Here is a 22,537-nt window from a genome sequence, read left to right on the forward strand (position 1 = left end):
CACTTACTCACTCATTCAATCATTCACTCACTCCCTCTCTCACACTCACTCCTCTCTATCTCTCTCTAAATACTTTGTCTGATCATTCAATCACTGCACCATTTCATTGCTTAGCCCACTGTCTTTCTTCAGCTGAGTGGGTCTGAATGATCTGACGCTTTATAGACTTAGTCATATCCATGCATGGCTTGTGGGTGTGGGGAACTGGTGAATCAATGAATCACTGAATAATTTCAGACTGAAATGGGGCAATCATTTTGATGTGGAATCTACAATTAAAATGATTGTGTTTGTTTATACTGTCATTATCTTTAACAGTAGTTAGGGCCTATTGAGTAGTGTGGACATTGAAAAAGAGAGACTTTCCGTTTTGGCTGACCTTGCAGAGTTATACACATAGACACTGTATTACCATACACACACACAACAGGCACAGAATGGATGTGAGAAGGATTTGGTTATTTGCCTTACAGGAAAATAGGAGCAATGAATATACATATTATGCAGTAGATATAACAGGATAATAAAATGGATGCAGAATACAACAGAATGGAATGGTACTAACAGTAGCACGTGTGGATTAATAATAACACTCTTAAGAAAGGACTGTATAATATAACTAAATATGCAAACAACTATCAGCAACTGCAACCAACAGTAACAGTAAAAACACAGTTACAATAACAATATTAACTCACTTAACTGCACTCCATCCCACAAGTCCACTCAGAGAATAACTGAGGAGACAGTGGCCTACACAGTGAGAAGAGCTGTCAGGTGTCCTGCCCCCTGACAACTTGCCCCTTAGCAACCAATCAGGGCCCAGGTCACACAGATCAGAGAGAGTTTGAGAGGCAGGTTTATGGTACTTCTAGACTCTCAGTCACAGCTCCTGGGGGATGGGGAGTGGAGTGTGCAGCTTGAAAGGGTTGTGAGGTGCTGATAAGAGTCGACGGCAGGGAATTGATGAATCACTCAACTTCAGCACCCATATCAATAACCTACAAAGCTAAATCTAATCCAGACTGGGCTTTCTGTAATGCAACAAATCCTGCTTCACCCATCCCTCCTAAATCTCCCTGGTCAAGTCCTCCCTCTGTTTGGTGACACTCTACCACCACGCCACCAAAACTCTGCTCTCAAAACTGGACAATCTATACCACTCAGCCATCAGATTTGACACTGGAGCCCTCTACCGCACTCACCACTGATCCCTCTACAAGCAGTTTGGTCTACCATCCCTCACAAGCAGACAACACATTCACTGGTTCACCCTCATTTACAAAACCTTTACTGGTAAAGCCACACTCTAACCTCTCTAAACTCCTCTCCTTCTCCCATTCCTCCTACCTACAGCCTTTGCTCTACTAACTACATCTCCCTGTATATCCCCACATTCCACTCCAACTCTGGCTCCACAACATTTCAACACTCTGCTGCTACTGACTGGCAGTGTTGGGATTAATTACTTAAAAAGTAATTCATTACATATTACTCGTTACAGTTAACAAAAGTAACATGTTATTTCACAATATTACTTTGTGTGGAAAGTAATGCATTATATTACTAATTATATTACTTTTCATTACTTTCATGAAAATCATCTGCCTGCCACAGCAGCCATTATGGAATGAACAACAAAGGAGCTGATTGGCTGACACTGCCATTCCAAAATGGCTTCGGTGGCTACTGCTAGCTAGCATGAGGATGAAAGGGGCAGGTTTCCATGAAAAGTAGCAGTATTTCCAGGTCAATAGATTTTTAAGTATATTTAAATCAAAACTGTAACTCGGCCACTCAAGAACATTCGCTGTCTTCTTGGTAAGCAACTGCAGTGTAGATTTGGCCAAATGTTTTAGGTTATTGTCCTTCAGAAAGATGAATTAATCTGTCAGTATCTGGTGGAACGCAGACTGAACCAGGTATTCCTCTAGGATTTTGCCTGTTTTATTTTTTTCATTTAACCTTTATTTAACTCGGCAAGTCAGTTAGAACAAATTCTTATTTACAATGACGGCCTACCCCGGCCAAACCTTAACTCGGATGACGCTGGGCCAATTGTGCGCTGCCCTATGGGACTCCCAATAATGTCTGGTTGTGATACAGCCTGGAATCGAACTAGGGTCTGTAGTGACGCCTCTAGCACTGAGATACAGTGCCTTAGATTGCGGCGCCACTCGCTCTGTGCTTAGTTCCATTCCGTTTCTTTTTTATACTGAAACACTCCCCAGATCCTTAACGATTACAAGCATACCCATAACATGATGCAGCCAACACTATGCTTGAAAATATGGAGAGTGGTACTCAGTAATGTGTTGTATTGGATTTGTCCCAAAAATACCACTTTTTTATTCAGTACAAAATGTTAATTGCTTTGCCACATTTTTGCAGCATTACTTCAGTGCCTTGTTGCAAACACTATGCATGTTTTGGAATAGTTTTATTCTGTACAGGCTTCCTTCTTTTCACTCTGTCAATTAAGTTAGTATTGTGGAGTAACTACAATGTTGTTGATCCATCCGCAGTATTCTCCTATCACAGCCATTAGACCGTGTAACTGTTTTAAAGTCACCATTGTCCTCATGGTGATATCCCTGAATGGTTTCCTTCCTCTCCTTCAACTGAGTTAGGAAGGACGCCTGTATTATTGTAGTGTCTGTGTGTATTGATACACCATCCAAAGTATAATTAATAACTTAACTATGCTCAAAGGTATATTCAATGTCTGCTTTTGTTTACCCATCTACCAATAAGTGCCCTTCTTTGCAAGGCATTGGAAAACCTCCCTGGTCTTTGTGGTTGAATCTGTGCTTGAAATTCACTGCTCGCCTGAGGGACTTTACAGATAATTATATGTACAGATGAGGTAGTCATTAAAAAATCATGTTAAATACACTGCTCAAAAAAATAAAGGGAACACTTAAACAGCACAATGTAACTCCAAGTCAATCACACTTCTGTGAAATCAAACTGTCCACTTAGGAAGCAACAGTGATTGACAATAAATGTCACATGCTGTTGTGCAAATGGAATAGACAACATGTGGAAATTATAGGCAATAAGCAAGACACCCCCAATAAAGGAGTGGTTCTGCAGGTGGGGACCACAGACCACTTCTCAGTTCCTATGCTTCCTGGCTGATGTTTTGGTCACTTTTGAATGCTGGCGGTGCTTTCACTCTAGTGGTAGCATGAGACGGAGTCTACAACCCACACAAGTGGCTCAGGTAGTGCAGCTCATCCAGGGTGGCACATCAAATGCGGGCTGTGGCAAGAAGGTTTGCTGTGTCTGTCAGCGTAGTGTCCAGAGCATGGAGGCGCTACCAGGAGACAAGCCAGTACATCAGGAGATGTGGAGGAGGCCGTAGGAGGGCAACAACCCAGCAGCAGGACCGCTACCTCCGCCTTTGTGCAAGGAGGAGCAGGAGAAACACTGCCAGAGCCCTGCAAAATGACCTCCAGCAGGCCACAAATGTGCATGTGTCTGCTCAAACGGTCAGAAACAGACTCGATGAGGGTGGTATGAGGGCCCGACGTCCACAGGTGGGGGTTGTGCTTACAGCCCAACACCGTGCAGGACGTTTGGCATTTGCCAGAGAACACCAAGATTGGCAAATTCGCCACTGGCGCCCTGTGCTCTTCACAGATGAAAGCAGGTTCACACTGAGCACGTGACAGACGTGACAGAGTCTGGAGACGCCGTGGAGAACGTTCTGCTGCCTGCAACATCCTCCAGCATGACCGGTTTGGCGGTGGGTCAGTCATGGTGTGGGGTGGCATTTCTTTGGAGGGCCACACAGCCCTGCATGTGCTCGCCAGAGGTAGCCTGACTGCCATTAGGTACCGAGATGAGATCCTCAGACCCCTTGTGAGACCATATGCTGGTGCGGTTGGCCCTGGGTTCCTCCTAATGCAAGACAATGCTAGACCTCATGTGGCTGGAGTGTGTCAGCAGTTACTGCAAGAGGAAGGCATTGATGCTATGGACTGGCCCGCTTGTTCCCCAGACCTGAATCCAATTGAGCACATCTGGGACATCATGTCTCGCTCCATCCACCAACGCCACGTTGCACCACAGACTGTCCAGGAGTTGGCGGATGCTTTAGTCCAGGTCTGTGAGGAGATCCCTCCGCCACCTCATCAGGAGCATGCCCAGGCGTTGTAGGGAGGTCATACAGGCACTTGTTTTAAGGACATTACATCAAAGTTGGATCAGCCTGTAGTGTGGTTTTCCACTTTAATTTTGAGTGGGACTCCAATTCCAGACCTCCATGGGTTGATAAATTGGATTTCCATTGATTATTTTTGTGTGATTTTGTTGTCAGCACATTCAACTATGTAAAGAAAAAAGTATTTATTAAGATTATTTCTTTCATTCAGATCTAGGATGTGTTGTTTAAGTGTTCCCTTAATTTTTTTTAGCAGTATATTATTATTGAACAATAGTTAGTCCATTCAACTTATTATGTGTTTTATTAAGCACATTTACATTTTTGTAAATTAATTTGTAAACATTTCACAAAACATAATTCCACTTTGACACTATGGGATATTGTGTGTGTGCCAGTGACAAAACATCTCAATTTAATCGATTTTAAATTCAGGCTGTAACTACTTTCTGAAGGCACTGTATACTGTAAGCCAAAAATCTGTGCAGATTTTCTGTCTTTTCATTCAAAATCTTTCTCTCAAGAACTAAATGAGGAATAAGTCGAGATCGTATCATGGAAACACGCGGCCGGTATTAACACACGTTGTTTGACGAAGTAACTGTAAATATATTACCCAATTTGAAAAAGTTACATGTTACCTTAATCCGCTACTCATAAAAGTAATCTGATTACGTAACGCATTACTTTTGTTACGCGTTACCCCTAACACTGCTGACTGGAGTAAACTCCAACATAATTTAAAACTCAACCAATTAATCTCCGTCCCCAGTTTCAATAACAGTTTACATGACCTGGTTATCCACCCCTGGGACTGCTTTTAGACTCAGTAGCTACTAGTTGTGTCCCCTGTGATTGAATGATATTGTAAATATGTATTTTTATTTTTGCATGGAGCTTTTAAGAAATGTCTGCTTTGTATGTATGTTGTCACTTGTCTGCTTTGCTGCACGGTTATTACCCTCTCTTGGTTAGGGTAATTTATTGTAAAAGAAAATGGATTTTCAATGATTTACCTGGTTAAATAAAGGTAAAAAAATATATCATCGTAACAGACACCGTCCATGTATTTGTAGAAGTGGCAGTTTACTGCTGCAGCATTGGTTCTCGCTTCTCCCAGGGACTGTTTGAAATATGAACTTCACTGGCACGAGTGCATAGCCCATGTAATTTGCTCTTTTAAAAATCCATCATCCTTCCCCACCCACTGCCATAAGCCTTTTCTACTGTACCCATGATTATGCCAAGCAATATTAAACAACATCTCTGTTTCCTCTTTTGGTACATGGCCACAGAATTTATTACAATTAATCCCTACAACCATCCTCCTACTCATTTTAGTTTATTATTTGCTACAGAAATAGATATTATGCATTTCAATTATATTGCATATTATTATCTATAGTTACTTACTTATTTACGACGTAGACCTACATAGGAGCACAGGGAGCTATGTATTTCAGTATAATTGCATAATATGTGTTAATAATTGCATTTTAGATAGAAAAGATTCTTGCTCATTTCACCCATGCATTTCCACACTTTTTCCCCAACCGTTTCAATGTGGGCAGTTAATATTTACTTATATGGCACTGCATTATTCATAGAATGGTGAATTTCCACAACCCCCACAACAACGTATGCCATTTAGAGAAGGCATGATAGACTCTTTCCCCTGGTGAGTGACATTGCATCCCACTGAGTCAGTTGACATTTCCAAAGAAGGAAACTTAATTTCCCACAACATATGAGGGTTTGCATCCATATAAAGATAACTCACAGGGAGGGAGCCAGTACTGTATGAGCCGTGCCTGGGCTCCTCATGTGCTAGAGAGTGATGCGGAGCATCGGTACTAAGTGGTTGGAATTTGCTCTAAGAGCATCAGCTCATGTTAATGACCTGCAGTCTTGAATTCAGCCGGGCTTATCCATTCAAATCAACTCCACAGAGAGGCGCTCTGAAGTCTGATGATTAAATTAAGATTCTGTAATAAGCATATGGAGGTGTGGTAAAAAATAGAGAGCTTACAGTCTTTCCTCAAGCTGTAGAGCTCTATCGGTCCATCACAGGTCTCTGTGGTTTCACCTTAAGGGCGTGTTGGCAATGACAAGCAACACACTATCGCAGTTAATGTGTGTAGAATTACATTACACTATGTCAGAGTTAACACATTGTTAATAACATATGTGTGGATTCTTTGAATTAATTGTATTACACACAGTACTAGTCAAAAGTTTGGACATACCTACTGTACTCATTCCAGGGTTTTTCTTTATTTTTACTATTGTATACATTGTAGAATAATAGTGAAGACATCAAAACTATGAAATAACACATATGGAATCATGTAGTAACCAAAAAAGTGTTAAACAAATCAAAATATATTTTATATTCGAGATTCTTCAAAGTAGCCACCCTTTGCTTTGATGACAGTTTTGCACACTCTTGGCATTTTCTCAACCAGCTTCATGAGGTAGTCACCTGGAATGCATTTCAATTAACAGGTGTGCCTTGTTAAAAGTTAATTTGTGGAATTTCTTTCCTTCTTAATGCGTTTGAGCCAATCAGTTGTGTTGTGACAAGGTAGGGGTGGTATACAAAAGATAGCCCTATTTGGTAAAAGACCAAGTCCATATTATGGCAAGAACAACTCAAATAAGCAAAGAGAAACGACAGTCCATCAACTTTAAGACATGAATGTCAGTCAATCCGGAAAATGTCAAGAACTTTGAAAGTTTCTACAAGTGAAGTCGCAAAAGTGCACTCTACAAGTGCAATCACCATTTTACCTGCTGTTGTTGTCTTAGCTAGCTCTCCCAATCAACACCTGTGATTGCTTTATGCCTCGCTTTTTGTCTCTCTCTAATGTCAATATGCCTTGTATACTGTTGTTTAGGATAGTTATCATTGTTTTAGTTTAAGGCGGAGCCCCTAGTCCCACTCAACATGCCTCAGATACCTCTTTTGTCCCACCTCCCACACATGTGGTGAACTCATCCAGCATAACTAGTGCGTCCAGAGATGCAACCTCTCTTATCGTCACTCAATGCCTAGGTTTACCTCCACTGTACCCGCACCCTCCCATACCCCTGTATGTACATTATGCCCTGAATCTATCCTACCGCGCCCAGAAATTAGCTCCTTTTACTCTCTGTTCCGAATGCACTAGACGACCAGTTCTTATAGCCTTTAGCCGTACCTTCATCCCACTCCTCCCTCTCTTCCACGGGTGATGTAGAGGTTAACCCAAGCCCTGTGTGTCCCTAGGCGCTCTCATTTGTTGACTTCTGTAGCCATAAAAGCCTTGGTTTCATGCATGTTAACACCAGAAGCCTCCTCCTTAAGTTTGTTTTACTCACTGCTTTAGCACACTCCGCCAACCCTGATGTCCTTGCTGTGTTTTGCCGATTTCCATCCCCAACTACAACATTTTCTGTCAAGATAGAACTGCCAAAGGGGGAGGAGTTGCAATCTACTGCAGAGATAGCCTGCAAAATTCTGCCATACTTTCCAGGTCTATGCTCAAACAGTTCGAGCTTATAATTTTAAAAATGAGTCTCTAAAAGTAAGTCTCTCGCTGTTGCCGCCTGTTATAGACCCCCCCTCAGCTCCCAGCTGTGCCCTGGACACCATATGTGAATTGATTGCCCCCATCTATCTTCAGAGTTCATTCTGTTAGGTGACCTAACACCCCGGCAGTCCTACAATTTAAGATAGATGCCCTCAATCTCACACAAATTATCAAGGAACCCACCAGGTACAACCCTAAATCCGTAAACATGGGCATTATGTTTATTCATATTATTCTGACCAACTTGCCCTCCAAATTCACCTCTGCTGTTTTCAATCAGGATCTCAGCAATCACTGCCTCATTGCCTGCATCTGCTATGGGTCCACGGTCAAACGACCACCCCCCATCACTGTCAAACGCTCCCTAAAACACATCTGCGAGCAGGCCTTTCTAATCGACCTGGCCCGGGTATCCTGGAAGGATATTGACCTCATTCCATCAGTGGAGGATGCCTGGTCACCAGTGCTCAGCATATATGGGAAAAGCATTCCTCATGAAGCTGGTTGCGAGAATACCAAGAGTGTGCCAAGCTGTCATCAAGGCAAAGGGTAGCTACTTTGAAGAATCTAAAATATATTTTGATTTAACACTTTTTTGCTACTACATGATTCCATATGTGTTATTTCATAGTGTTGATGTCTTTACAATTATTCTAGAATGTAGAAAATAGCAAAAATAAAGAAAAACCCTGTATATTTAGCAGTTGTCTTTCCATTACAAACTTACTACTAGAGACTTTTGAAAACTAAGATTAGTGTTTGTTCCACACCAATTGCATTAATATCCATTGTATCACTTCATGATTACTTGTTGTTCAGTTACTGAGAGAGGGAGGTAGAGTAAAAGCTATTCTCAGTGGGAGGGCCTGTAGAGGAGCTGAACAGACCTACAGCAGCAGTTTTTCAAGTCCCTGAAGTCTGTACAGGAGAATCTCCACGGCGCTGAATTCTCTCATGCTTTGGTTAACTCATTTTCACCAAACTCAGATGCTGCTGCAGTTCACTTGTGTAGCATATTGTGATTAATTACAAGACTGGCCCTGTCCTAGCCATATTCTTTTATGGCAAGGATTGAGATTTACATAAACTGAATAAATCTACCACACCCCTGTACAGACTGCAGTAACATGTGACTTACTGTAAGTGACAGGAGTGAAGAAGAGAGCCTCTCCACAATGAATTTGTTAAGATAGAGGACCCGGTAGCCTAGTTAACTACTGTAGTCTTTGAGCAGCAACAGTCAGAGGACCAGGAGCAAAACATATAGGTAACAGTGCAGGTGATGAAGACTGGATCCAGAAGTTATTTACAAAACATACAAATGCAGAATGATGAAGAAAAAAATATATATATTTTTTTTAAAAGGACTTCACTCGAGCACAAAAGGAAAAATGCCCTATAATTGACTGAGCAACAATGGAAACTCTCAAACCTCTGTAGCAACATGTTACCTTACCAAGCAGTTCTCCAATAAAGACTTGCCCTGACCTTGCATAAACCATTAACATCTTTAAAGGGGTAGGCAAACATTTTTATGGACAGTGATCATGCTTTAAAAGCAATGCTATTGCACATTTCACATAACAATGATTGGCCAATACTACAGCATATTATTACATCAGCCATTTTGGAAAGCACGTCGTGTTTAACAACAAGGGGCCTGATTGGCTGACTATCTTTTGTTGTTCAACGTGACGTGCGTTCCAAAATGGCTGCTGTTGCTTCTGCTACCAAGTATGTGGATGAAAAAACTAGCCGTATTTAAATCTTCTTGATGTAACTTTTTGGATAATGGGAACATTTGGAAGACAGTGCCATGGACTATTCCTGGATTGAGGTATGTTTTCCCGAGCCATAACTTGCTCCGTCTCTGCCTTGCCCTAATCTAAACAGAAGCCCTCTCCGACCCTATAGCGAGATGTACTTACAATCAAGCAAAGGGTTGGAATCTAGTCTGGCTAGCTGACACCTAACTCAATGTGCTCCTGATTCCTTCAGTGTGTACCATGCGAGTCGCGTCAACCAGAATACTTTGTCATATACACAAAAAAAAACATCCATCACAGATTTTGGACACTCTACCCCCTACTCAGCCATAATAATGTCAAACCCAAAGTAAGGAATTTTACATTGAGTGTAATCGACTTCAGCCAACAGTGTAGGCCTACACAGTCTCGTGTTCCGGGCTGTAAATCAAGATTTCTGTCTTTGATTTTCTGTCATGGATAATGAGACATTCCCTGAACATTTACATGTTTTCATTAGAAAGTTACAATATTTTCTGAAGAGTTTGGCAAACACTTTCATGAACAACTACAACATGAAAACATATGTGTAGTTGTTAAATGAGTAATTAAAGACAACATTTAGTTTAATTTGAATTAATAATCACAACATTTCTTAGGCTAAGCATTTCAGATCATTAGGAGTAATCACAAGCCATGGTATGAAGGAATGAAGCCATATGTTACTCTTTACTAATTGTCATACTTGTATTGGAAGTTGGTGCTACTTGACAGAGGAAGTTAATTCAATGTCAAACAGTCTGTGTTTCATTATAATTTTATACTGACAAAACTAACTGACAAAACTGGTATATCTAAGAATGTTCAAAGTACAGTATAGCTAAGCAAGGTTTATGTCCTTCAGTGACATTATTTGTTTCAGATTAGCTGTTTCTTCTCTAGTTATCATAACATAAGCTAAATGGAGGGGGGGGGGGGGGGGGGGGTCACTGAAACAACATACAAAACATGTGGTGCTATGCACAGGTTGATCATATTTTGTTCAAATTGGTTGTCACTGTGTATCTATTGCAGGGCTCTCCATCTTCCTGGAGCAAAATCGTCCTGTAGGTTTTAGCTTAAATCCTAATCTAGAGCTCCTGATTCTAATAATTAGCTGGTTGATAAATTGAATCAGGTTAGTTACAACTGTGGTTGGAATCGAAAACAGGGAGAGGCCGGATCTATTGGGACCTCAACAATTTGAGAAAACGTTGAATAAATCATGTTGGGCATTCAATTAGAAGATTTGCTGTGGTGTAATCCAGATCTATTTAAAATACATGAATAGTACATGTGTATAGTTTGCACTGCTTTTAGACCCTTTTCTAATTTATTTCACTTAAAAGTGTTGAAGCCAATGAAAATGTATTCCCTGTATTAATGAAAAACAAAACATGTCAATACTTTATATAAGCTATTTCTGATCACGTCCACCCCTGAAATACACTCTATAACAGGGCTGTTCAATATCAGTCCTGGAGGGCCAAAACACTTCTGTTTATCATCCTCTCCTTCTAATACGGGAATAATTCAGACCTGGGACACCAGGTGAGTGCAATTACCAGGTAGAAACAAAAAACATTAGGGTTTCAGCCCTCCAGGACCGTAATTAAACAGCCCTGCTAAAACAGTGTTTCTGAACTCCAGTCCTCTAGTACCCCAACAGTAAAATATTTTGTTGTAGCCCGGGAAAAGCACACCTGGTTGAACTTGTAAAATAATCATTCAGCCCTCAATGAGTTGAATCAGGTGAGTTTGTCTGGGGCTACAACAGAAATATGTGTTGTTCGGGGTACTCGAGGACTGGAGTTAGGAAATCCTGCTCTAAAGTATGATAATAAAAAATGTTGTCAAACTACACATATTTCCATGTTTGAAACAATCATATTAATATGCATCTAACTTTGAATTGTTGATAGCAAACTTGCTATTATACACTCAATATACCAAACATTATGAACACCTTCCTAATATTGAGTTGCCCCACTGCCTTTTTCCCTGAGAACAGCCTCAATTCGTCGGGGCATGGACTCTACAAGGTGTTGAAAGCGTTCCACAGGGATGCTGGCCCATGTTTACTCCAATGCTTCCCACAGCAGCGTCAAGTTGGCTGGATGTCCTTTGGGTGGTGGACCATTCTTGATACACACAGGAAACTGTTGAGCGTAAAAAACCCAGCAGCGTTGCAGTTCTTGACAGAAACCGGTACACCTGGCACCTATTACCATACCCTGTTCAAAGGAACTTACATTTTTTGGTCTTTTCTATTCATGCTCTGAATGGCACACATACGCAATCCATGTCTCAATATTCTCAAGGCTAAAAAATCCTTCTTTAAGCTGTCTCCTCCCCTTCATCTACACTAATTGAAGTGGATTTAACAAGTGACATCAATAAGGGATCTTACCTTTAAACTGGATTCACCTGGTCAGCCTATGTCATTGCAAGAGCAGTTGTTCTTAATGTTGTATACACTCAGTGTATTCATGATATGACATTGCTAACCATACTCATTATATCTTTCTTCTTCCCTATAGGATATCTGACAGTAACCATTGAGCCCCTTCCTCCTGTTGTTGTGGGAGAGACTGTGACCCTGAAGTGCAACTTCAAGACTGATGGAAGACTTCGAGAGATTGTGTGGTACAGGGTGAGTAAAGCTACAAGCTCATACTCTATACTGTATATGCCATCAACTCTGATTTGTGTGGCTTAATCACTTTTTGGTGTCAATTACAGTGCATTCTGAAATTATTCAGACCCCTTCACTTTTTCCACATTTTGTTACTATATGTTACAGCTTTATTCTAAAATGGATTAAATAAAAACATGTCCTTATCAATATACACACAATAATCTATAATGACAAAGTGAAAACAGGTCTTTAGAAATGTTTGCTAATTTATTCTAAATAAAAAACAGAAATACTTTATTTGCCGAAGTATTCAGATCTTTTGTAATGAGACTCGAAATTGGGCTCAGGTGCATCCTGTTTCCGTTGATCATCCTTGAGATGTTTCTACCACTTGATTGGACATAATTTGGAAAGGCACACACCTGTCTATATAAGATCTCACAGTTGACATTGCATGTCAGAGCAAAAACCAAGCCATGAGGTCGAAGGAATTGTCCATAGAGGTCCGAGACAGTATTGTGTCGAGGCAGAGATCTGGGGAAGGGTACCAAAACATGTATGCAGCATTGAAGGTCCCCGAGAACACAGTGGCCTCCATCCTTCTTAAATGGAAGAAGTTTATAATCCCCAAGACTCCTCCAAGAGCTGGCCGCCCGGCAAAACTAAGCAATCGGGGAGAAGGGACTTGGTCAGGGAGGTGACCAATAACTCGATGGTTACTCTGACAGAGCTCCAGAGTTCCTCTGTGGAGATGGGAGAACCTTCCAGAAGGACAACCATCTATGCAGCACACCATCAATCAGGCCTTTATGGTAGAGTGACCAGATGGAAGACACTGCTCAGTAAAAGGCACGTCAGCCCGCTTGGAGTTTGCCAAAAGGTACCTAAAGGACTCTTAGACCATGATGAACCAGATTATCTTGTCTGATGAAACCAAGGTTGAACTCTTTGGCCTGAAGGCCAAGTGTCACGTCTCGAGGCAACCAGGCACCGCTCAACACCGGGCCAATACCATCCCTACGGTGAAGCATGGTTGTGTTACAACATCATGGAGTGGTTATGTTTTTCAGCGGCAGGGACTGGGAGACTAGTCAGGATCGAGGGAAAGTTGATCGAAGCAAAGTACAGAGAGGTCCTTGATGAAAACCTGATCCAGAGCGCTCAGCACCTCAGACTGGGGCGATGGTTCTCCTTCCAACAGGACAACGACCCTAAGCACACAGCCAAGACTATGCAAGAGTTGCTTTGGGACAAGTCTGAATATCCTTGAGTGGCCCAGCCAGAACCCGGACTTGAACCCGATCGAACATCTCTGGAGAGATCTGAAAATAGCTCTGTAGCGACCCTCCCCATCCAACCTGACAGAGCTTGAAAGGATCTGTAAAGAAGAATGGGAGAAACTCCCCAAATACAGGTGTGTCAAGCTTATAATGTCATACCCAAGAAGACTCGAGGCTGTAATCGCTGCCAAAGGTGAGTAAAGGGTCTGAATACTTATGTTAATGTCATATTTCAGTTTATTATTTTATTTTTTTTGCAATAATTTCTAAAAACCTGTTTTTGCTCTGTCATTATGGGGTATTGTGTGTATGTAGTTTGTTTCTTATCAAACAATTGAAACCATTTTAGAATAAAGTTGTAACAAAATGTAGAAAAAGTGAAGGGGTCTGAATACTTTCCGAATGCACTGTATTTATACATTTTATAAGATGTACAGTACCAGTCAAAAGTTTAGACACACCTACTCTTTTTCTTTATTTTTATGTTTTAATACATTGTAGAATAACAGGGAAGACATCAAAACTATTAAATAACACATATGGAATATCGTAGTAACCAAAAAAGTGTTAAACAAATCAAAATATATTTTATATTCTTCAAAGTAGCCACCCATTGCCTTGATGACAGCTTTGCACACGCATAGCATTCTCTCAACCAGCTTCATGAAGTAGTCACCTGGAATGCATTTCAATTAACAGTTGTGCCTTGTTAAAAGTTAAATTGTGGAATTTCATACCTTCTTAATGCGTTTGAGCCAATCAGTTGTGTTGTGACAAGGTAGGGTTGGTATACAGAAGATAGCCCTATTTGGTAAAAGACCAAGTCGATATTATGGCAAGAACAGCTCAAATAAGGAAATAGAAACATTAATGTCAGTTAATATAGACAATTTCAAGAACTTTCAACGTTTTTTTAAGTGCAGTTGTAAAAACCATCAAGCGCTATGAGGAAACTGGCTCTCATGAAGACCGCCACAGGAAAGGAAGACCCAAAGTTACCTCTGCTGCAGATGATAAGTTTATTAGAGTTACCAGACTCAGAAATTGCAGCCCAAATAAATGCTTCACAGAGTTCATGTAACATACACATCTCAACATCAACTGTTCAGAGGAGACTGTATGAATCAGGCCTTTATGGTCGAATTACTGCAAAGAAACCACTGCTAAAGGACACCAATAATAAGAACAGACTTGCTTGGGCCAAGAAACACAAGCAATGGACATTAGACCAGTGGAAATCTGTCCTTTGGTCTGATGAGTCCAAATTTGAGATTTTTGTTTCCAAACGCTGTGTCTTTGTGAAATGCAGAGTAGGTGAATGGATGATCTCCGCATTTTTGGTTCCCACCGTGAAGCATGGAGGAGGAGGTGTGATGGTGTGGGGGTGCTTTGCTGGTGACACTGTCAGTGATTTATTTAGAATTCAAAGCAAACTTAGCAACATAGCTACAACATTATTCTGCAGCTATACGCCACCCCATCTGGTTTGCGCTGAGTGGGACTATCATTTGTTTTTCATTGGACAATGACCCAACACATCTCCAGGCTGTGTAAGGGCTATTTGACCAAGAAGGAGAGTGATGGAGTGCTGCATCAGATGACCTGGCCTCCACAATCACCCAACCTCAACCAAATTGAGATGGTTTGGGTTGAGTTGGACCACAGAGTGAAGGAAAAGCAGCCAACAAGTGCTCATTATATGTGGGAACTCCATCAAGACTGTTGGAAAAGCATTCCAGGTGAAGCTGGTTGAGAGAATGCCAAGTTTGCAAAGCTGTCATCAAGGCAAAGGGTGGCTACTTTGAAGAATCTAAAATATATTATAATTTGTTTAACACTTTTGGTTATTACATGATTCTATATGTATTATTTCATAGTTTTGATGTATTCACTATTATTCTACAATGAGGAAAATAGTCAAATAAAGAAAAACCCTTGATTGAGTAGGTGTGTCCAAACGTTTGACTGGTGCTGTAGGCCAAATTCATTTTCCTCTTTTCCTCTGGTGGTATAATGTGTCAAAGTCACATTTGAAGGAATACTGAGGGCCAGTCAATTTAGGCCAGGTGTAGAGAGTGTCACTCTGGCTCTCAATTTGTAACCTGATTTTCCTATCAGCTGGTCATTGCCTAGATATTACAAATATTGCCTAGTCAGACCATTACTCTGTTCCACCTGGCTGATAGGCATTATTAGATTGGTACTTTTTGGCGTAGCACAGATCATTTTCGACCAACCTTAACTTGTCGATAGTTCCTTAATTCCCGACTTGGGAGACATCCAATGACTTCTAAACGTCCATGTGTAGTTGCAGAGGGTTCGTTTCAATTTAGAGTTTTACCGTTATTACCACTCACCTGTCTCAATCAATTAGAGAAGATTTGAAATAGACAAGACAAGTAAATATTGTTGGATTACTTCATGTTTAATAATAAAGCATTTTCTAAATTTCAAACGAACCCCCTGAAACTAGACATGGACGTTTAGAAGACATTGGTTGTCTTCAAAGTCAGAAATTACACAAGTATGACCAAGTTAAGGTTGGTTGACAGTACCTACAGTACGCCAAACATTACCTAACCTGTAATAGCTAATGGAGCATCACATAAGCCCGTTACAATCTGCTAGCTAGTTATTGCCATGTCTTAATGGTTCACAGCTGGTCACTCTGCAATTATCACAACCCCAGTTTGTGGACTAAACTGCATAAATGTTCAAGATAATTAAGTACAGTATGTCAGAGAAAGAATGTCTTTGTCTCAGCCCCTCAAGCTCTAATGCTCGGGTCTATAATGTTGCTGTTGCTTTGTGGATAATGTGTACCAAAACTATGCCCAGATATGTTGCATAAAATGGAAACTGATGTGACATTAATAGGCAGATGATTATAGATCAGAGGCTGGGTTTTGTCTACTGAAACAATGGTGTTCAAAAGAGGTCACACAGAAGCACTTGGATGGATATCAATGAAGCAACAGCTGTCAGCTCACGGCCTGATTATGTAATTTACCCTAAACTCCCCAATTAATCGCTGTTAAGGGTTATACAAGTACGCATGATGAAATATGCTTTCTTTATTCTGTGGAATGCTGCAGTCATAGACAGTATCCTGACTGATATGTGAGTAAAACCTGAGCCAGTTTAGTTTATATGGAGTCCTTACGTTGTTGGGCTTGTAAGCTTCGTGCTCTCAAGGACTAGCCTATAATAATGTTTAATATTGGTGCAGATATGAATGCAAAGTATTTGAAGTAATTCAGTGTCTCTTGATCATAGCAATGCCTTTTACACAGTGAACATGTCTGCCCTTTGGGGGAATGGATTTGGAAGAGGACATTTAATAGAATTCAATAATAGATACTTTTTTATGGAGTCCTCACTATCATTTTTGCCAGGCAGGAACTAGACTGTTATGGTATGCTGCTGTAGTATAAAACAAACTCCATAGAGAGCAAGGCTGTCCACATCAAGTATTGGATAGTGAGGAAAATGCAGAGGTTGTAGAGAGAAACCAGCCTTATCTCTCTTGTGCCCACTGCTCGATGCAACCGCGAATAAATTATAAATCAATTATCCACACTCAGCTGCCAAAGTCTCTTTAATCTCTGCCTTTTATTTAACTAAACTGTCGACTTCTCATTTCTCCCCCACATTCAAATGGAAGTGGGGTTGATACCCACCTGGGGAATCATCATATCTAATCGAAGTCTGGCCAACGAAACAGAAGCTGAATGAACTAAAGATCTCAGCTAGCCACTCATTCATTACCAGGTTGCCCTTATCTTAACAGATTCTGTTTGAGGATTCTGTAATGCACACCAGCGCCAGACTGCTCCTTGAAATCTTGCATATCCTTAGCATGGCTAAGGCCTAGCGTAGTCCCTCAAGATAATTAAGATTGCTATTGAGAGGCTTTCAAGCTGGCCTAGTAGAGTATTAGTGGGCAGCATATCAGAATGTGGAAAGATGTCAAACATAGTCACCTAAAAAAGCTCAAACTACTATTCAAAACTTGTTCGTTTTACATTTTGAACAATCTTTATGTGTGGCATTTGACATAGCCCTGATAACAAAGATAATCATAAAAATCACATAGTCAGACAACCTGGATAAACTGATGGAGGTTCAATATGCCTCTTTTGTAAGTACCATTTTCTACATGCCTCTTTTCATAGTTCGGGAATTTATTATTGTTTACTTGCACCTTACAAAGAAGCTATCCAGATCAGCGCAGTGCCTAATATCTCCCTGGAAGTTAGAGCAGATTTCCATCTTACTGTATGTCAACACTGTGTTTATGTTAGGGACTTATCTGTGAGAGGAGATATAATCCCCTGAATTACACAAAGATCAGTTCATTGGGAAGAAACCCATTTGGGCCTAAAGTAATTTTTGGGTAAATATTGGAAGATAAAGACTACTCCAACATCCAAGATTGAAATGTGGTTTTGTGATCCTTTTCATTCTTGTTTTACCAATACCAATAATGCAAAAAGGCTCTTTATAAAAAAAATATCAAAAGTAGGATCGGAAGAATCTCCAATTCCACATTTATATTAGTCATAGTAAGGTAGACCAGTGAAGAGCAAAATACTGAAGGAAAAAAACCCAGATGGACTATAATACTAGAGAGGGCTCACTCACCATGAGTGTTTTTTCCATCTATTGGATGTTTAAATGTATTAGTCAGACCAGACCACTATGCTCCTAAAGCAAACACATAAAAGCATCTCAAGTGTATGTGATATTCCACTGAGGGCCACATGAATGCTTTTATTTTGCAGTGGGTTCTGGCAGACCATGGATTAGGCACTGTGGATATGTAATACCATTGAACTGTCCTCAACATTGTAATAGCATTTCATGATGGGGTTACAGATAGAGTGGAGGAGAGAATCTCTATCAGCTCTGAAACCATTCTGAACATGTGCAGTAGGGACATGGAGGGATAAGATGTTGGCTGGGGAGGCCTGTAGAGACTTATCCTCACTGAGACGTGTGGCAGCTCACCTCATGCTGTGCTTGTTCTGATTATGTCACTATAATGAAGAGATACCCATGGCTCTCTCCCTATGGGGACCTCAGCAGTGTTGATGGTGACAGCGCAGGGTTTCCGCTTGGCTGCCTGTTGAGTGCCATTCTGCATTACGCTTAATTCTCCCTAGTTTAACCTCCCTCTCTCTCCCCGATTCCCCTCTCTCATTACTACATCCCTCCTCCCACTCTGACAGCACTCTTATGGGATCATCTCTCTGGCCAACATAGTCAGCAGAGCCCAGTGCCCTAAACATGGGCAATTTACCACGGACCTGTCGCTAAGCTCATCCGTTTGAATTAATGGTTCAGGCAGGTTAACCTCAGCCTCTTCCATTATAATGTCTCAGGACCAGCTGTCTTCATCCTGCTCTTTGTCAGTTTGAGCTCTATTCTCACCTCATAGAAGAGATCGAAGATACTGTTAAGAAAGGATGGAACTAATAGTGTTATCATGGAGATATATATATATATATATATTTCTTTTTTTTGCTTTCAACAGTCTGATTATTGATATTGCAAGACACCTGTGATGTTTAAGTTCAAGTTAATGGTCTGAATGTGTCGTTAGCCATTGTGAGAATTTGCTGGAATTTATATAATTCATATGAGCCTCTTGATTAAGTTGAATTGTAGAGTATTGATGTGAGCATTTGGTTAGACACATGATATTCTTCCACTTGAATAGATCACATGGGCTCTCATGCAGAAATGACTGTTGATTGACAAGTGGAGATTGCATAGAGAGAGACGGGATTTAAAGGGGAGATGTACAGTAAGTGCTGCACTTCAAAATAGAGGTAGGCTTACTTTCAATAATAGCCTATCTCAGATTTTCATTACTTCAAGGCTTTGATGTTTGCTATCACTTTATCAGTGAACTGTAATGGGAGTAGCACTTATTTGTCAACTAGGCTTATTTGCTGTGGAATCCATTTTCCTTTTCACTGATTTTGCTTTTGTTCTGTGTAATGCATTACAGTCTCCCACTTGGGACTATTAGACAATGAGAGCCCATTTATTTGTGAGAGGTAGCCTAGCATAAATTTGTAGGATATATGACAAGAACCTTGGTAGGAATAATATTTAACTCTACTAAATACGGTGTTATGAGCATGAGCAATGAACCTATAACTACCAAAGAAGTAAACAAAGGAATACAAAGCCACTATTATCTATGAACTCATTTTCAAATGTGATATAGGTACAATACAGTACCTCCCCCTCAATAACATTCCCTCTTATGACTTTCCAAACTTTTGTTGGTAAATGTTAGATAACCGCTTGTACGTCTTTCAAAAATGGAAACATGCATGTAGCGGGGAAGTTTCCTGAAAATATATATTATTAAAATACATTGTTTCAGTCCTGCAGTTTGGTTTCCTTAGAGCAGGTATTCCCAAACTGGGGTACACGCAATGCCGTCGGAGTAAGCCAAATAAAAATGTGATTCACCCTTTTTTTATATATATATATATAAAAATTGTAGTTTTTTTTCACATTTTCAAACAGTCCATTTATATTTTCCAGCAGGGCTATACATTTGGGTGAGGTTTTTTTCTTGCCTGAGTAGCCTCATTTCACTGCCAAAAATAAAATTAAACCATCTAGTGTTCAGCGAAATAACAACACAATGTCAAATACAGGTAGCCTAGTCAAATAATTAACATCCAATCACATTAACCGTTACTCTCTCGTGGGAATTCCACTAATGGTCCGTATGTAGCCACGTGACCGGTCGGGAGTGGGCTACAGTACTACAGTAAGAGCAAAATAATCCTAATAAAATAAAATAATAAAAACCTTAGTGTAACAACAGTTTTAATAAGTAATACTGAAGTCGTGCACAATTATCAATGTCTATTTAGGTTTATGTCGCCCATTCATTGTCAGTTAGAGACACAGTAGAACACAAAAGCATAATCAGTGCTCTAACTCCCCCTTGCGCTGGTCTGGAGCAATGAAGTGGTGACACAGGATACCGTACTAAACCACAAATTACCTCTAAGTCCTGCAGCATAATCACAAATATTTTAGTGGAGCAACCACTGTATACTGCTGCAACCATTAGAGGCTCTTGCTGCCAAGGGAATGCCTGATAGCTTGAAAGATGTTTTGGACACTACAGTGAAAATGGTTAACTTTCTTAAAGCAAGGCCCCTGAACTCTCGTGTATTTTCTGCACTATGCAATGATATGGGCAGCGACCATGTAACGCTTTTACAACATACAGTGCGCTGGTTATCAAGAGGCAAAGTATTGACACATTTTTTTTAAATTGAGAAACAAGCCTACATTTTTCTTTACTAACCATCATTTTCACTTGTCTGACCGCTTGCATGATGACGAGTTTCTCACACGACTGGCCTATCTGGGTGATGTTTTTCTCGACTGAATGATCTGAATCTAGGACTATATTCAATGTGTGGAACAAAATTGAGGCTATGATTAAGAAGTTGGAGCTCTTCTCTGTCTGCATTAACAAGGACAACACACAGATCTTTCCATCATTGTATGACTCAAGTTTACGGACAATGTCAAATGGGATATAGCGAAGCACCTGAGTAAGCAATTACGCAGATACTTTCCTGAAATGGATGACACAAACAACTGGATTCATTATCCCTTTCATGCCCTGCCTCCAGTCCACTTATCGATATCTGAACAAGAGAGCCTCATCAAAATTGCAACAAGCGGTTCTGTGAAAATTGAATTTTTATCACAAGCCACTGCCAGATTTCTGGATTGGGCTGCACTCAGAGTATCCTGCCTTGGCAAATCTTGCTGTTAAGACACTGATGCTCTTTGTAACCACATACCTATTGTGAGAATGGATTCTAAGGCCCTCACTAGCCTGACCACTAAATACAGGCACAGACTGTGTGTGGAAAATGATTTAAGACTGAGACTCTCTCCAATACATCCCAACACTGCAGAGTTATGTGCATCCTTTCAGGCACGCCCTTCTCATTAACCTGTGGTGAGTTATTCATAATTCTCGATGAACAAATAAGGTTTTATATGTAAACTGGTTAAATAAAGAGCAAAATTATTGATTATTATTATATTATTATTTGTGCCCAGGTCCTATAAGAGCTCTTTGTCACTTCCCAAGGTTGTGACAAAAACTCACACTCATTCTTATGTTTAATAAATGTATCGTATAGTGTGTGTGTGGCAGGCTTACAATGATGGCAAAAAACAACATTTGAGAATGCGCAGACCCTGGTGCTACGCAGCTGGAGGTAGAATGTTTGAAATGGTACGTCACTATGAAAAGTTTGGGAACCACTGCCTTAGAGGAAAAGCTTGTCTTTAAAATTGGGAAAGTGTATTTTTATCTGTAACACACTGTGATGTAATTCCTGCAGACTAAGCTGGAACATAAAAGCAATTGTGGAATGATGATGAGAATGAGACAGTTGCAGCCCACACAGACTCCCCCTGCACCTCATCTTATTCTAATATCCCTTACTGAAAAAAGAAAATGTACTGTTTGCTTCTAGTGACAATGCATATTGTTGCCACAGGTTTGCCACAGATTAAAAAAGAATCTTCAGAGAATTGTTTGCCAGAAAAAACCTCTGGCGAACTGTTTAGCAATAGTGGCAATACATATTATTGTTGCCAAAGGTTTGCTGCAAATCACCACTAGTGGCAAACAATTACAAATGTCTGGCAACACTTTGTGGCACACTATTTAGTGCCAGAAACTTGCGGGAAGTTTGTAGCAGCAACTTCATTTTGGTAAGGGACACACTTACAATGTCTTTGGTTGTGCATCAAGCTTAACTTGTGGCCTACATTTCTCTACAAATCGCATTAACGCTGTTGACACAGAAAAAGCACAAGATCATGGGTATGCAAATTGCTTTTCTCTTGGGAGTAGTACAACACCAGAAGTTGGAGAAGGGCATTGGAGTGCATTGTACCAGGGCAAAATCTATAACTGGCTGGGCTATTCAGTCCAGAGTCAGATGGATTTGTCCAGATACATGTAACTATACGCACCTTTGAACAGGGATAGGATGGCTGGTATAATACTTGACCAAGAAGTTGTG

At 40.5% G+C, this 22,537-nt stretch overlaps 1 protein-coding gene across 2 annotated transcripts in view; it reads left to right on the plus strand.

Annotated features, from left to right (window-relative positions):
• LOC106565900 (immunoglobulin superfamily member 21) overlaps positions 1-22,537 on the plus strand; it is a 298,458-nt gene that overhangs the window by 105,731 nt on the left and 170,190 nt on the right. For both annotated transcript variants that reach the window (XM_014133564.3, XM_014133565.3), the window contains exon 2: positions 12,065-12,177. In XM_014133564.3, coding sequence (XP_013989039.1) covers positions 12,065-12,177 — 113 coding nt within the window. The remainder of the gene's footprint in view (positions 1-12,064; positions 12,178-22,537) is intronic.

This window comes from Salmo salar, chromosome 12 (genome assembly GCF_965601325.2).
Source record: "Salmo salar chromosome 12, fSalSal1, whole genome shotgun sequence".
Lineage (NCBI taxonomy): Eukaryota > Metazoa > Chordata > Actinopteri > Salmoniformes > Salmonidae > Salmo > Salmo salar.